At 38.8% G+C, this 15,466-nt stretch overlaps 1 protein-coding gene across 1 annotated transcript; it reads left to right on the plus strand.

Moving 5' to 3' along the window:
- Positions 1-3,692: 3,692 nt before the first annotated feature.
- NIPA2 (NIPA magnesium transporter 2) lies at positions 3,693-14,969 on the plus strand. Its single transcript, XM_053455193.1, has 6 exons — positions 3,693-3,821; positions 8,690-8,932; positions 9,902-9,958; positions 11,099-11,189; positions 11,718-11,878; positions 13,411-14,969. The coding sequence occupies exons 2-6, from the start codon at positions 8,794-8,796 to the stop codon at positions 14,049-14,051; spliced, it is 1,089 nt and encodes a 362-aa protein (XP_053311168.1). The 5' UTR covers positions 3,693-3,821; positions 8,690-8,793; the 3' UTR covers positions 14,052-14,969.
- Positions 14,970-15,466: the final 497 nt, after the last annotated feature.

Below are 15,466 nucleotides of genomic sequence, written 5' to 3' on the forward strand. Positions count from 1 at the left end.
ACCAGCAGCTTACAGGAGCTCCACTAAGGTTAGTTTATAGCTCTGCACCCTTGATAACCTACCCCCCCCCCTTGAAATTAGGGACGATCTCCTGCATGTGTGTAAATGCTTTATAACAGTATGTGCATGTCTTCACTAGGAAGGTGACAGGGCTACCAGATACTGACAGAGAGACTGAGCAGCGCTACTGCTGCAAATGAGGAAAAGGAACAGATATGGCTGTCTTATCTCTGTCCATGCAGCAAAACAGAGGAGTGATTCAGAAATACAGACAATAAAAGATTACTGTATCATTCATGGTATATGTCTGAACTGTCGTGTGGGCGTGAGCGGCTGCTGGACAGTGTGTTGCGTGGGGCATGAGCGGCTGTTATGACAGTGGGTTAGTAGCTGCTGGATAGTGTTGTGGAGCTGGGTCTGAGAGGCTGCTGGACAGTGTTGTGTGAGGGGCTTGTGCAGCTGTCAGAAGGTGTTGTGTAGGAAGAATAAAAGATGCAGAGAATAGACAGGTGAACGAAGAAATAGGTCAGATAAAGGTGCAAGACATTAATGCTCTAGTTATTAAAGAACTCTGTAGTAATAGTGATACTGATTGCATGCTTACCATTATGTGACCGTGCAAAATGGGTAACGTGAGCACAGCCATCTGGTTGTAGTTTTTATTTTTATATCTGACTTGGTCAGTGATGAAAGTCAAAATTGTCCTAATGCAATACTTTTTTTTTTATCACAATGTTAAATGCCCCCCCATTGACATTTTGTCATTTTTTTAATAAGTGGATTTAAAAAAAAAAAAAAAGCTACTTTTTAATCATTATGCACCAGCATTCAGTACAGGCATCTGATATGATTACACCAGACAATACTAGATCTGCTTTTCTTTGCCTCCTTTTCATAGAGCACAAAATAACAATTATAAAAGCAGAATTAAATAAAGTCTCCTCTCCGTGTGTGTATTGGAAGTTTACATGGAAATGCAGATTCTTCTGTATATTCAAACCTTTGTCATTGCTGATGAGTACAAAGCTCACATACTGAAAATGATGGTTACAGGTGTTCCCAGCTTTATAAAATTATATACCGTACTATCAATGTTACATATAATCCCTGCCATGGCAGAAATATGTATTCACCTTTACAGCATGATAAAAATGTTTATTATACATAGGCAAACTGTAATTTTTACTTTTCAATGTATTTATGTATTGCTTTTCACGCTGTTGAGTGAGATGAAAACAGAATTCATCTCACATTCAATATATCTGGATACTTTAGAAACATTGTTGGAATTATGAATAAAAATTCACAGGTGCATATACAAAAGTGTCGGCTGCAATACTTGTCCACTTTGACTATTAGAAGTGAAGATAAGTGTAGTTACTTTTTAATCAAAAGTCATAAATTGTTACTGTGATGAGGGCGGTGTTTAGATTTCAAAAAGAGTGGTCTGCTAGCATCATTGTGGAATAATTACTTTGAACTGTTGCAGTAAAAGACATTTAGTTAAATATTTGCCTGATCTCCCCTTCCCGATCCATAACAAGCAAAGTATCTTATGGAATTTTTAGATTAGCAATGATGGCTTGTCACAATGACATAGTAATTTAGGTTGAAAAGGTTCTTTCTACCTATCCTTCCTGCTTTTGTCAGGAGAATGCATTTCAACACGAGTGATTAGTATATAAATAGAATAAACATGAGCCAATAAGGAATTAAATCTATAAACGTATAAAGATACGTTTCCTAACACGAATATTTGTATTTATGGAGAAGACATGTGGTTGTCAGCAATATCCAGACAATGGCAATATGTTACCCAGACGAATGCTTTCAGAAGAAGTCCTTCAATTGGGGTGACCATATCTCATAAATTTCCTTCATCTTCAGATGTGGTTTGCTGCCATTGTTGTTTATTTGTTGTTATGTGATTATTTTAATTGACAATGGGACAGCCACCAATTGAAATGCTGTCTTTTTTTTTTTTTTACGCAGAGGAGAGAGAGGGGCGACAAGCGTTTGCTCATGAATACATTTTCAGCAACCGCTCTGCGCCACTCACTCTCCTCCGCAAGGCCTCTTGCTCCGTCATGGTGCTGGCATTTCATGCTGAGCCCCGGAATATGACGTCATATTCCAGCACTCAGCAGTGAACCTGCATGCACCTTGGCAGAGCAGCAAAACAGAAGCCTTGCACAGGACTTATGCAAGGTGAGTCAACTACAAAGGGGGGAAAGGGTGTAGATAGTGAGAAGAGGAGGAGAGGGGCTAGATAGTGAGAGGGGGTAGTAAGAATATTGAAATAGAGTGAGGATAAATTAATGTGTGGATGCATTTTGCGAATGAGTGACAAAATGAATGAATTAATGTGTGGATGAATTGTGTGAATGAGTAAGAGTATGAATCAATGTGTGTATTGTGTGAATGAGTGAGAGAATGAAATTATTAATGTGTGGATGAATTGAGTGAGTGAGAGTATGAATTAATGTGTGGATGAATTGTATGAATTAGTGAGAGAATGAATGAATTAATGTGTGGATGAATTGTCTGAATGAGAGTATGAATTAATATGTGGATGAATTGTGTGAATGAGTGAAAAATGATTGTGTGAATGAATTATGTGAATGAAAGTGTGAATTAATGAGTGACTGTAAAAGTGTTTGCATGAATCATAGATGTATAATTGATTTGTGAGGAGGCAAAGATGGCACAAGCAGGGTGTTTGGAGACAAAGTTGACTCATGCTGGGCTCTTTGGGGAGAAAGATGGCAAGTAATTTGGTTGCAGGTCGGGAGAGTGTTGTTGTTGGGTGTAAGATTAGAAAGGGAAGTATATATTTTACTTATATTTTTTTCTATTAATACTTATTGCTATCGGTTTTTGGGTAGCACTTTTGTATGTCACATCTTATAACACTGCACGTACTTGTGTACTGGGATTCTCATCACAAATACGGGTTCTGTGGATGCCAGGGCTGGCTTTGGAGTGTGCAAACTGTGATGCTTGCGTAGGGTCCAGTTTTTTCAATATAAAATGCATTGGCAGCAGGATTTAATTTTTAGAAATATTGGCAGCAGGGTATAAAATCACTGCAAAGTTATAGGTACATATTATGTAATTGAAAATGCATGACGCGCGCACACACACTTGTGTGTGTAATCTCATGCGAATGGCAGCATCCCAATTCAATGGTGTCCCAATGAATTTTAACCCTCACTCAAAATCCTCAGTTATTGAAAACTTTTGGCCAGGTGAGCCATCTTTTTATTATAACATATATATATAGTTTGTGGTGTCTGTTTTGTGCAAAAATACTGCTGTAGTATTGATTTATAACGTAAAATATAGTCTGGCTTGAAAAAAAGAAATTTGCGGAACAACAAGCTAACTTTAGTGAATAAGAAGCCATTTAGATTATATTGCTAGTAATAAAGCTTGTCGAGAGAAATGGGCATTGGCCATTGGCCATTCTAAAAATCCCTACAGCCCACATAGAAAAATTACATTAATAAACATGAGCTGATACGGATAAACATGGGAAGAAATAACAACCGCACTCTTCCAACTTTGTATTTTGATTATGTTGCGAATAAAGCTTGTTGAGAGAAAGGGTCGCGCCCCTTGTATCGTCACACGGAGCTGTCACGGAAGCAGGAAGAGGGAAGTGATCGGCTTGACGTCATGTCCCGGGCGGTGTGAGATGGTGTAGGGAATTCATGGGACTTCAGCCTGAGCAAGAAAGCCGAGAGCGGCGAATGAGGAGCGGGAGACCAAGTCACGAGAACACGAATGGGACTGAGCAGCACGCTTTGTATGTACCCGGAGTAAGTACGGTACAAGTAATATACTCGGGGGGGGGGGTAATAGAGTAACATTAACGGAATGAGAAGGAAGCAGTGATAGGCCACAAGTTCATGTCACTGCAGGAGTGTTTATACACATTAAAGCCTGTGTGGTCAGGATTACGGGACTTTTTAGAAAGTGATAGCTATTCGTGGAGCACAACTCCTACAATGGTCAGGCAGCTTCTTGAATCTAAGGAATTGAGCCTGTGGGAAGCAGATCATCGTGATAACTAGAGAGCTATTCTCTGGTTGCCCCAGATGCTACATGAACACCAGGTGGCTTCTGTTTACTTCCAGCCAGTAATCCTACACCTATTGAGTAGTCTGATCGCTCCTGTTAATTACATACTTCATTCGCTCTGTTCATTTCGTGGAAACTAAATGGCTGGCTTAAGGAAGCTACAATGAGATCCCTATTGTAAACGTAATGTACAAGAAGTGATATTACACCAGATTTAACATGTTTTATTCAGTCTGTAGGGAAACGTTGTGTTGATTAGCAACTTCACTGGGTAGCATTTAATTTGTGGTGTTAAAGCCCTACAAAAAACCCCTAACATTCACATAACTTACCTTATGATCCTGATCCATCACACACAATGAAATATAAATAAAGTTGCCATGACATCACTGGCATCAAAAATGTATGAGAGATCCTCAAATGGAGCTCTAGCCATACTGCACTGGGAACAGTACAACAAAAAATAGTAAAATAAATAACATTTATTTTATTTAAAATTATCTAAAATGTCCCATTTAACTATAAGTAAAATATATTACAAAAACCACTGCCCCCGAACACCTTACGCCAATAGTATTAAAAAAAAAAAAAATGGAAATAAAAAATGTATGTGGAGTATGACAACATCAGGAGATGTTACTGAAGAGAGGCGTTAATTATTTCCGTGCGTCCCTGAGGAGGAGCTCTAACAATGAGCAGTCTTTCCCTTTGTGATTCATAATTAATTGGTGGATTCTTCGTTGTTAGTGATTTAGCTGTCGACGGTATTCAGTGAGTTGCAGTTGGTGGCAGTACATTGCTCTAAATCTAACTCTAAAGTTCCGAGGTTGTCCAGATGTAAATGGCCACTGCTCTTCTCTGCAGTGTTTGTACAACTCGTGATTATTAAGAACACTGCAGACACAATCGTCACATATTACAGGCATTGATGGCCTATTTTGCCGTATCTGGTACGTAGGTGTTTTTTTACCTGTTCATTACCTGTACATTCCAGGCATTACTGATTCTTGACATTCTACTGCATTGTACTGTATGTCGAAATAGTCATAAATCATTCATTAAAACAAAGCCATGACACGTTGTTTGGGAGTGTGTTTTTGCTTACAAATCTGTATTAGTGTGTAACTGTCATGTAGTCTGTCTACCATTGCTTGCCTTAGTTAAAGTTGCTGGTGTATTTGCACCTAAAGTTTTTATAATAGGGAGAGGAAAAAAGATAAGAAGATCCCAAAAAATAGTAAAAGCGTTTCTAGCTAAAATTATGAATGATGAAACAAGAGATTCTTCAGATTTAATTTTTCTGTCCAATTTTTGGACAGAAAAAATCTACAATAATAAATATATAAATATTTGTAATAGCTAACAGCAATCACACTCCTATCATGCCTAGGTAGCCAGTACATGCTGGAACCTGGGCATGATAAGGAGGTTGTAATCACACTCCTTTGCCATGCTATTCCCCCCACTTACACACATTCATTCACTCATTCGTATACTCATTGATTCAGATACTAATCATTCACAGATACTCATTCATTCTCTCAATCACGCATACTCGCTCATACACCCTCCCCCACCCCCATACCTGAACTGCAGATCTCTCACTCCCCGACTTCCGCAGGGGCCCTGCTGCTTCCCTCTGGATTGCTCGCACTCGTGTCCCGCCCAGGGGAAGAAGGAACGGAGCAAAGTCATGTGACGTGCATTCACGTGACTCCGCTGGGTTCCTGCTTCTCCTGGCCGGTACAAGAGACGTTGCTCACACACTGTGCGACCAACGTACAGGTAAGCAGCAGAGCCCCTGCGGATGATTATTTTCGGCTGGTTTTTTTTTTTTTATTTCAGCATTTTTTGATATATTTCAGCCACCGATATATCGGTGCATCCCTAGTACAAATCATGTACAGAGTTATTGAACTGAACTATATTGATAACTCACTGTAACTATATTTATTCCTAATATCTGTATGTGTGTCAGGAGATCTGTATCTCAAGGCAATCTTTTTCCCTAACATAAAAAGTGATGACATTTCTCTGCATAAGTTGAGAGTGCAAATTCCATAACCTACTTTGAAGCAGAGGAAATCTCAATGTTTGCTTTACTCACAGCACTAAGTAACTTATCTATGAGTTCAGCAATCAGGCTTGTTGAAATCCATGTGGCCTCATTAGAAGTGACATCACTGAGTTGTTCCTGGTAGAAAAGAACACTTGTAAGTTCAAGAGTAAGCTCACTGAGATTTGCTTGTGACCTGCGCCCTTTGCGAATTGAAGAGAGCAGAAAACCAAATATATGAGTTTACAGAATGAAAGAATGTGCAGTCAATGGACGGCTTTATCAAAGATACATATGCATGTCTCTCTAGTGTGATTTACAGTAACGGTCACTGATCATTTCATAATATTGAACCTACACAGGAAATAATACACATGCATTATGCATTTATCATGTTGGATCTTGCAAAAAAAGTCCCTTCGACTTGTGGAAAAGTCCCTTTTGAGACCATATTTTGATGCCTTTATTAATGTGCTGATTTTGATTTAATGGCCAACATATGATTTTGTTCCTTAATAATTCCTTGATTGCTATTAAGGCCTATAAACCGTGGCGCGAATGAAAACGAGATCATATTACCGTATTTGCTCGATTATAAGACGACCCTGATTATAAGACGACCCCCCAAAATCTGAATATTAACTTAGGAAAAAAAGAAAAAGCCTGAATATAAGACGACCCTAAAGGAAAAAAGTTTTACCAGTAAATGTTAATTCATGTAAACTATTTTTTTTAATAAAAGCTATGATTGAGAAAAATATTTTTTTTTTGTTTTTATTTCTTTTATATTTTCTATTGTATTTTCCAACCTGTCCCCCAGTTACGCACATCTGCCCCCAGGCTTGCCACACCAATATGGCACTGTGGCCCATGATATGCCTTTTAACCCTCTATATGCCACTGTGCCCCATGGTATGCCTTTTGACCCCCTATGTGCCACTCTGCCTCCAGAAATGCCTTATACCCCTATATCCCATTCTGGCATTTAGGGGGTTAAAATGCATATTATGGGGCAGAGTGGCATATAGGGAGGTATAAGGCATTCCAGGAGGCAGAGTGGCATTAAGGGAGTTAAAAGGCATTATATAGAGCACTCTGCCTCCAGAAATGCCTTATACCCCTATATGCCACTCTGGCATTTAGGGGGTTAAAAGGCATATTATGGGGCAGAGTGGCATATAGGGAGGTATAAGGCATTTCAGGAGGCAGAGTGCACTATTAAATGCCCCCTTAACGCCACTCTGCCTCCTGAAATGCCTTATACCTCCCTATATGCCACTCTGCCCCATAATATGCCTTTTAACCCCCTAAGTGCCAGAGTGGCATATAGGGGTGTAAGGCATTCCAGAAATGCCCTACACACACACACACACACACACACACACACACACACACACACACACACACTTACTTACTTACCGGTGCTTCCAATTTCCTGGTGTATTGCCGGGGCAGCGGGTTGACGTCTCATTCCGCGGCAGCCGGAAGGAGGTGGAGTTGGCAGCGGGGGTTTGTATGCGTCCGTCGCAAATACCTTCCCCGGCTGTCAGAGATCAGGAACTCTGGAACAATGATCTCTGACAGTCGGGGAAGGTATTTGCGACGGACGCATACAAACCCCCGCTGCCAACTTCACCTCCGGAAGCACCGGTAAGTGCGTGCGTGCGTGCGTGCGGGGGGGGGGGCGACGATAGGAGGATCCAGGTCCCCTGCAGCGGTGCGGGGGATCTGGATCTTAGTCTCCTAATCAGACCTCTATTTGAGGTCTGATTAGAAGACGACCCCGATTATAAGACGAGGGGTATTTTTCAGAGCATTTGCTCTGAAAAAAACCTCGTCTTATAATCGAGCAAATACGGTATGTCATAAGGTTGCAGTAAGGCCATGGTATCTTGAATCGTGGTATTAAGTGTCTAAAAATTTTAGTGCAGGGCAAAGAAATCACAATACTATATAACTAGATACTTGTAATTTCATAAATTGCTTTTCTGTACTTTGACCTAAGCATTGATATGATTCTGTAAAAGCCTGCTGTTCACAAATCCGTCTCTATAAAGCAACACCGTATACTCCTTGGAAAAAATCTCCAATGCTTTTTAAGTTATCCTGTAGCAGAAAATTTGGAAGTTATAATTCTCATTAAGTTGGGTCAAGCTCTTTGGTATTTAGGTGTTTAGATTTTCATTAAAGACGGCTTGATGTTTATCTGCTGGTGAGTGTCCTTCAGACATATACCGGCTACCAGGTTTGCACAATTCATGTATATTTTTAGCATGCTTTCTTCAACAATGGAACCGAAGAGTCAGATTGTAAAGTATGGCAGATGATGCAAGTGTGTATCAATGAACAGTGCTGGGCTGTCTAGCTTTACCTTGGACTTGGGACAATTTTAGACAAGCAACCAAAATGTGTGGCTTTTATTTTCTTTGTGTTTGCCATCAAACAGAATCTAATGATGAACAAACTAAAGAAGAACTAGTACAGATATGATATATTCTGGGTTTTTTTCTTGTCCAATACTATATATATATATATTGTTTGTTTTTGCAGCTATAAAGACGTACCCTACAAATGCTGGGATTTTTCTTGTAAAGCTAGTATTTTAGTCCAGATATAAATGTGACTGGATCAGTGGTCACAAAGAAACTTTCAAGATGTCTGAAGAACGAGGAAGGTATGACTTCTACATTGGGCTTGTGCTGGCCATCAGCTCAAGCCTTTTTATTGGTGGAAGCTTCATCTTAAAAAAGAAAGGACTTCTCCGACTGGCTAGGAAAGGCTCCATGAGAGCAGGTATGAACTGTGAATGTGATGTGAAACACTGCTTGCTCTTTAATAGTTCTACAACTTTGTTATGCTACCAGTGGGAATGAGAGTACAGATTTTTTTTCATTTTATTTTTTTACATGTAATTGCCAGCATTTGTGTGTGGTTTTTTTTGGTTTTTTTTTCTAGGCATAGTATTTTTGCCCTATAAAGTGACAAAATCAAAGTAATTGCTTTTGGCGTATGTTAAAAGTTTAAAAAGAAACTATTTATATGCACATGCATAAATATGTGTTTAAGAGATCCCCTTGATATGATCGTGACATTAATAGGTAGCCACTTTGACTGAGAAATGTGTGAGACAGGTTTTGGTTTTTAACTGCCGTTAAACTCAGCAGAGGATATTTCAGTGGTTTGCCAGATGAAGCCAATAAGTTGTTATTCCAGCCTAAAATATCTGATAGTAGTACTCCAGTCCACATGATGAATATGCTGATACTGATGCTGGCACTAGTTATATTCAGGGTGGATCAAAATCGATGACTTATTTTTGCTTTTAGTAAAATGTATTTTAATAAAATGCTTTTGGATGCAAAATCTATCTAAAGATAGTATTCTATTTAAGATACATTATAGTTCCAGTGGGTTTCAGCATGAAATAGAGCTTAGTTTTCTTTTTTTAAGATTATTTTATTTTACCACTCCAGTAAAAAAAAAAAAAAAAATGATGTTTAAGCAAGTACAAGAATATGCTTTATAATATTGTTTTACTTAAATCAATTGATGTAGTTCTCCAGATATGAGTGATTAACCTATTAAACTAAAATAAGTTCTGATATAGCTGTTTTACTAATGTGGCAGGTTATACTGCATGGAGACTGTAGTTTTACAGAAGCTAGATTTGCTGTTCTCCTTCCTCAATTTGGTTCTTAATAGCGCGTATGATAATAGGACTTTGTAACGGTGACTAATGTAAATTTTCCGTCTACGTCCTAGGTCAAGGAGGTCATGCATATCTCAAAGAAGGGTTGTGGTGGGCTGGACTTCTCTCAAGTATGTATCTTTAGCAATATATCTCTATAAAATATACTCAGTGGCAAGGAAGAGTAAAGGAACTGTTTTAAAGGAGTTACCTGGTTTTCTGCTTTAATTGTTCATAACATGTACTCTGATCTACATCTAAGTCTAAGTATAGACAAACACAATGTGCTTAAGCTAAGGACACAAACAATAATAACCTTTCATGTGTATATTGAACACACTCACTAAACACTTACAATGCTGGTGGAAAAAGTAAAGGAACCCTTGCATTTAATAACTGGTCGAACCTCCTTTGCTGGCAATAACCTCAATCAAACGCTTCCGGTAACTGCGGATCAGACCTGCACAATGTTCAGAAGGAGTTTTAAACCATTCTTCCTTACAGAACTACTTATGCTCAGCCATATTCTTTGGATGCCTGGTGTGAATGGCTCTTTTGAGGCCATTCCACACTATCTGTAATGGGTTAAGAAACCTCGATGATGGCACATCACCGAACAATTCAACTGTAGCTTCAGCAGTCACAAAACTTTCTCCCAGTGGTGTTGTTGAATACCAAGGTGCTCTTTGGCAAACCTCAGGCGAAAAGGGCTGTTGAATTGGAGAAGAGCAGCTTGCTCTGTGGTGTCCTGCCACTGACTCCACGCCCGTTCGATGTTGTTGCATATGTAGACTCATGAACAGAAGATGGTTCTGGAGAATAGCAAACTCAAAACGTTTGAGTGTTTGGGTTTTTTATGTCAGAGTAACTCTAAAACACACCTCCAATACCTTTTTCATTGATTGGACTAACTCAAAATTAGGTTTTAGTCTAGTGGTTTACTGATCCCACACTGAATGTTTCGACAATATTGACAAAATAATACAATCATAATTGTGTTATTAGTTAGAACAGATTGTGTTTGTTCATTATTGTTACTTAGAGGAAGGTCATATTTTAAGACAATTATTTCCATAAATGCTGGTAATTTAAAAGAATTCGCTTACTTTTTCTTGCCGCTGTATATGTGTGTCATTTTGTTACATTTTGGGTTTCTTATGGATTTTGCTAGAATCCCATGATATTTAAATGAAATAAAGTGTGGAAGCAACTACAAATAACTACATATGTTACAAGAAGCATGTATTAAACACACAATCTCTTTTTTTTAGTGGGTGCTGGAGAAGTTGCCAATTTTGCAGCATATGCCTTTGCCCCTGCTACACTAGTGACACCCCTGGGGGCTTTAAGTGTTCTAGTAAGGTAAGGGTTTTCATGTGTACAATATATTGGTATGGCACAGGTCTGTAGTGTTATTGATACACAGCATTATTATTCCACCTTGGAAGCTAATTTTGTAATACATTTACTAAGACTGATAAGCTGCAGAGCACTTGCACTGTGATCGAGTGGGTGTTAACATTGGCTACAGGAATTCATGCAGTGTATTCTGCCTGTAAAATCAGGGAGAGCTCAGAAGTGGTGTTTTGGCTACATTTACTATTCTCCAAATGCGAGTTGTTCAGTCTCGATTGAGCTCCTAAGTAGAAGTTTGTAACCCTAGAGTTGCAGAACTCTCGGAAACATGCCATTAGAATTGATTGCTCTCACCCTCTTTTTCCTCTTTTTCGCATGTGCAAGTTCAAGTAAAAATAATACTCGGTTAGCTTGTAACACATTGCAAGATACATTGTGAAAACAGTGGAATGGTGAAGAATTGTTTGATATTAGTTTTTGACAATCAGGATGACAGCTTTTCATGCGATCTAAAAAATGCATGTTCCCTTCTAGTGCCATCCTCTCATCATATTTCTTAAATGAAAAGCTTAATATCCATGGGAAAATTGGATGTTTGCTCAGTATACTGGGGTCAACAGTGATGGTCATTCACGCTCCCAAAGAAGAAGAGATTGAGAATTTGAATGCGATGTCAGTCAAGTTAGCTGATCCAGGTAAGGGCATTTGTGACAATTACTTGTGTTGGTGGTTTCTTCATGTATACTAATAGCAATTTAGGTTTGTATATACCTGCTTTTGGAGTCTGGCAAATTGCGTAATGTTAACAAACATCAGATTAACCCCTTAGTGCATGACCGGCAATTGTCATTAACATACAGTTAGTGACCATTGACATGTCTGGCCCCACCCCGGGGTGTCAACGTCCCGTTTTAAGAGTTTAGGAGGCAATCGTTGATCAATAGCAAGGCATTCAGCGACACCGAACAACACCCCTGCCCCCCCCCAGGACGCATTGCAACAGCTCTGGAGGGCGTCCTTTAAAAAAAATAAGAGCCAGCAAACTTTCCAAAAGGGGCTCTTCAGACCCTCCTGAGATCTCTGGCTCCACTTGCAGGTTGAATGCAGTACCTGCAAGTCAATGGAGCCCAGCTTTCTAATCAGAATGTGATTAGTAAAATAAATGTCAAAATAAATAAAAATAGTTTAAAAAAAAAAAATGGTATCGTAAAGATAATTTCTCACTGATGTCACCATCAGGGGAACCTTCCAGTTCCAAAAAAATACACACAGAAAAAATATTACTGTAAATTTTGACAAAGGCTGGTGGTAGAATTAGTGCATGGAAAGAGTTAAAATACTAGCATTTGAAATACCCTGGGGTGTCTAGTCTTCAAAAACATATGGTTTGATGGGGTAAATTGCATTGGCCGGCTTCGAAGAGACCCGAAATGGCACATGGGGGAAAAAATGGTTTTGAAATAGCAAAACGCTACTTGTATTTATTGCCCCATAACGTGCAGAAAAAAGCACACAAAAAAAAAACATTGGGTATTTCTAAACTCAGTACAAATAGTAGAATCTATTGGGCAGGTTTTTTATTAGCTTTTATAAATGAGTAAAATATTTTTCAAGTAAAAGTCAGAAAAAATCATTTTTTCTCAATTTTTCACCATACTATTTTATAGTAAATTATATGATAAAACCAAAATAATGACATCTAAAAAGAAAGAAAGAAAGCCCTTCTTGTCCTGGATAAAAAAAATTATAACTTGTGTGGGTCCAGTAAACGGGAAAGAAAAAAATTCCAGCTAAACACGAGCAGCTCAGAAATGTTAAAGCAGCCATTGTCACGAAGGGGTTAACCATTTTCTTTTTCTCCAGATTGTTCAACTTTAGGCTTGTGTGAGTTAGCAAAAAAGTATAGGGTAATATGTCTAAACAAATGAGCAGCTTAAATGTAGAGAAGTGCTAATGAGAATGCTTTATGCATTAAATAATGCCGATTATACACTACCTTCGTCAAAATCGTTGAGGCATCACTAATGTAAATTGTTCAGTGGCACGGATTTATCATTTAGAGAGAATAATTTTACTGAAAATGATCACAACTTGCAACTTTGTCAGTGGGATTGTGTATTCTATGGCTTAGTTTTTGGAGATGGGTCATCTTATATAGGTTCTTGACTATACTCAAGGAATGTCTGAGCTACTTCAGTAATTGTCATTTTTTTGTTTCCTCCCCTAGGCTTTTTGCTTTTCGCAACAGTAGTGGTCATCATATCTCTTATCCTGATTTTTGTTGTGGGACCTCGTCACGGACAGTCTAATATTTTGGTATATATTACAATTTGCTCAGTCATTGGGGCTCTGTCAGTCTCGTGTGTGAAAGGACTGGGTATTGCTATTAAAGGATTCTTTGCTGGGGAGCCAATTGTGAAAAATCCTGTATTTTGGATCCTGCTGATAAGCCTTGTAGTTTGTGTAAGCACTCAGATTAACTATCTAAACAGAGCCCTGGATATATTTAACACTTCACTAGTGACTCCCATTTATTATGTATTTTTCACCACCTCAGTACTGACATGCTCTGCAATCCTGTTCAAGGAATGGCAACATATGTCAGCCAATGACATGATCGGCACTTTCAGTGGTTTCCTAACCATCATTATTGGGATTTTCTTGTTGCACGCTTTCAAAGATGTCGCGTTCACACTATCAAACCTGCCCGTTTCATTACGAAAGGATGAGCGAGTATTAAATGGAAGTCTTTCTAGCACTATGTATGAACAACTCACCGGCGATGAGGAAAGCCAAATTTGTGACGATGAGCTACATTCGAACGAGACCCTGTCTTCTCGCAGGAACGGAAGTCTTGTATCCTTCTGAATGAAATCAATTTTTTTTTGCCAGCAAAAAGAAATGCGTACATAATCTAAATGTTTGATTCATTTTGTAAATATTCCTAATATAACATTTGTATTGCCTTTTGATACTTTAATACTTTGCGTTTTGGCTTCCAGCTGAACCAACACTGTGATATCATGGTGTTTCTATATGAAGTCCACTAGGCCTGATTGAATGAAACTTGTGGAGAGAGGTCCGTAGACAAAATGTCTGTAAAACAAGCAATGCTAAATTGGACAGATGTTCTGGTTGCCGAGGACAGTCTGCCAGCAATGCAGATATTTTCTGGCAGTTCTAGGGCATCTATGGTACGGATACACAATGCCAAAGGCTTATTATTGAATTGTGTATACTTTTGTATTGACACTAGTATCCTTTTATATTTGATTTCTGCTGCATAAGAGAGGGCGACGGTTCCACTACTAATGTACCATTCTGGGAAGTAGATACAGGAGCACATTTTAAGACAGTGTTTTTAATGCTCTAGTGGCCTGGTGACCGTGGTCTATATTCCTTGTCAGTTTATTGACTGCAAATGTGAATTCTTGTGGATGCAGTGACCTTTCGGGCCGCCCCAAGCTCGATCTAGATCAGACCCCCCTGTCGCCTCCACCTCTGTGCTCAATGTCCAGGTACAAAAATGGTGCTGTGCGAGCTTAAAAAAACGGAGCGCTGGCATATGATGTTTTAAAGGCCCCACGGCGCCTTTTAGTGAAGCCTATGGAGGCTAAGCTGAGCAGGCACAGCCTCCATAGCGTAAACAGGCCATTTGGGAAGGTCAAAGATCTCCCTTGTAAATGGTGCAGGGAACACCAAGGGGCTTGATCGCCCTAGTGAGTTCTGACCCACGATTTAGTACCATGGGGACTGCTGCCCCCTAGGCCAGGATATACGTCACTGTGTGGATGTGAATAAAATATGTATAGAGCTGTTATCTTGGGGCAGTTATTGACCACCTTGAGTTGTGCACTGAGCCTCATTTTAGAAAAAATCTGCTTGTCTCAAGTTGTAGAGATTTACTTATCAATGTATAGACAATCGTTCTTAGTTTGATTCTATTTGGACCAAGTTCACTGGGTTTTATTTTGCCTTACTGCTTTTTTTTTTTTTTTTTAAATCAAAAAAACTGTAATTACCTCAAATATATTTTGGGTTTGTTCTCCAATTCTTAATTTTAAGCATGTAAAACTGTAAATAAACTTTTAAATCGAATTCTAAAAATAAACACAAAATACTTGCACTTAAATGTACATCAAAATAAATCTCTGCTCTTTGAACTTATTGTATGGTATTGATCTCTTATTTGGTTGATCACTTGTGCTAATAGTGGTTAGCAAAGAGTTTTTGGCATAGGTTTGGCCTTATGTTACCTGTATGTGCATTAACTGTTAGCTTTA

Source organism: Spea bombifrons, chromosome 2 (assembly GCF_027358695.1).
Source record: "Spea bombifrons isolate aSpeBom1 chromosome 2, aSpeBom1.2.pri, whole genome shotgun sequence".
Lineage (NCBI taxonomy): Eukaryota > Metazoa > Chordata > Amphibia > Anura > Pelobatidae > Spea > Spea bombifrons.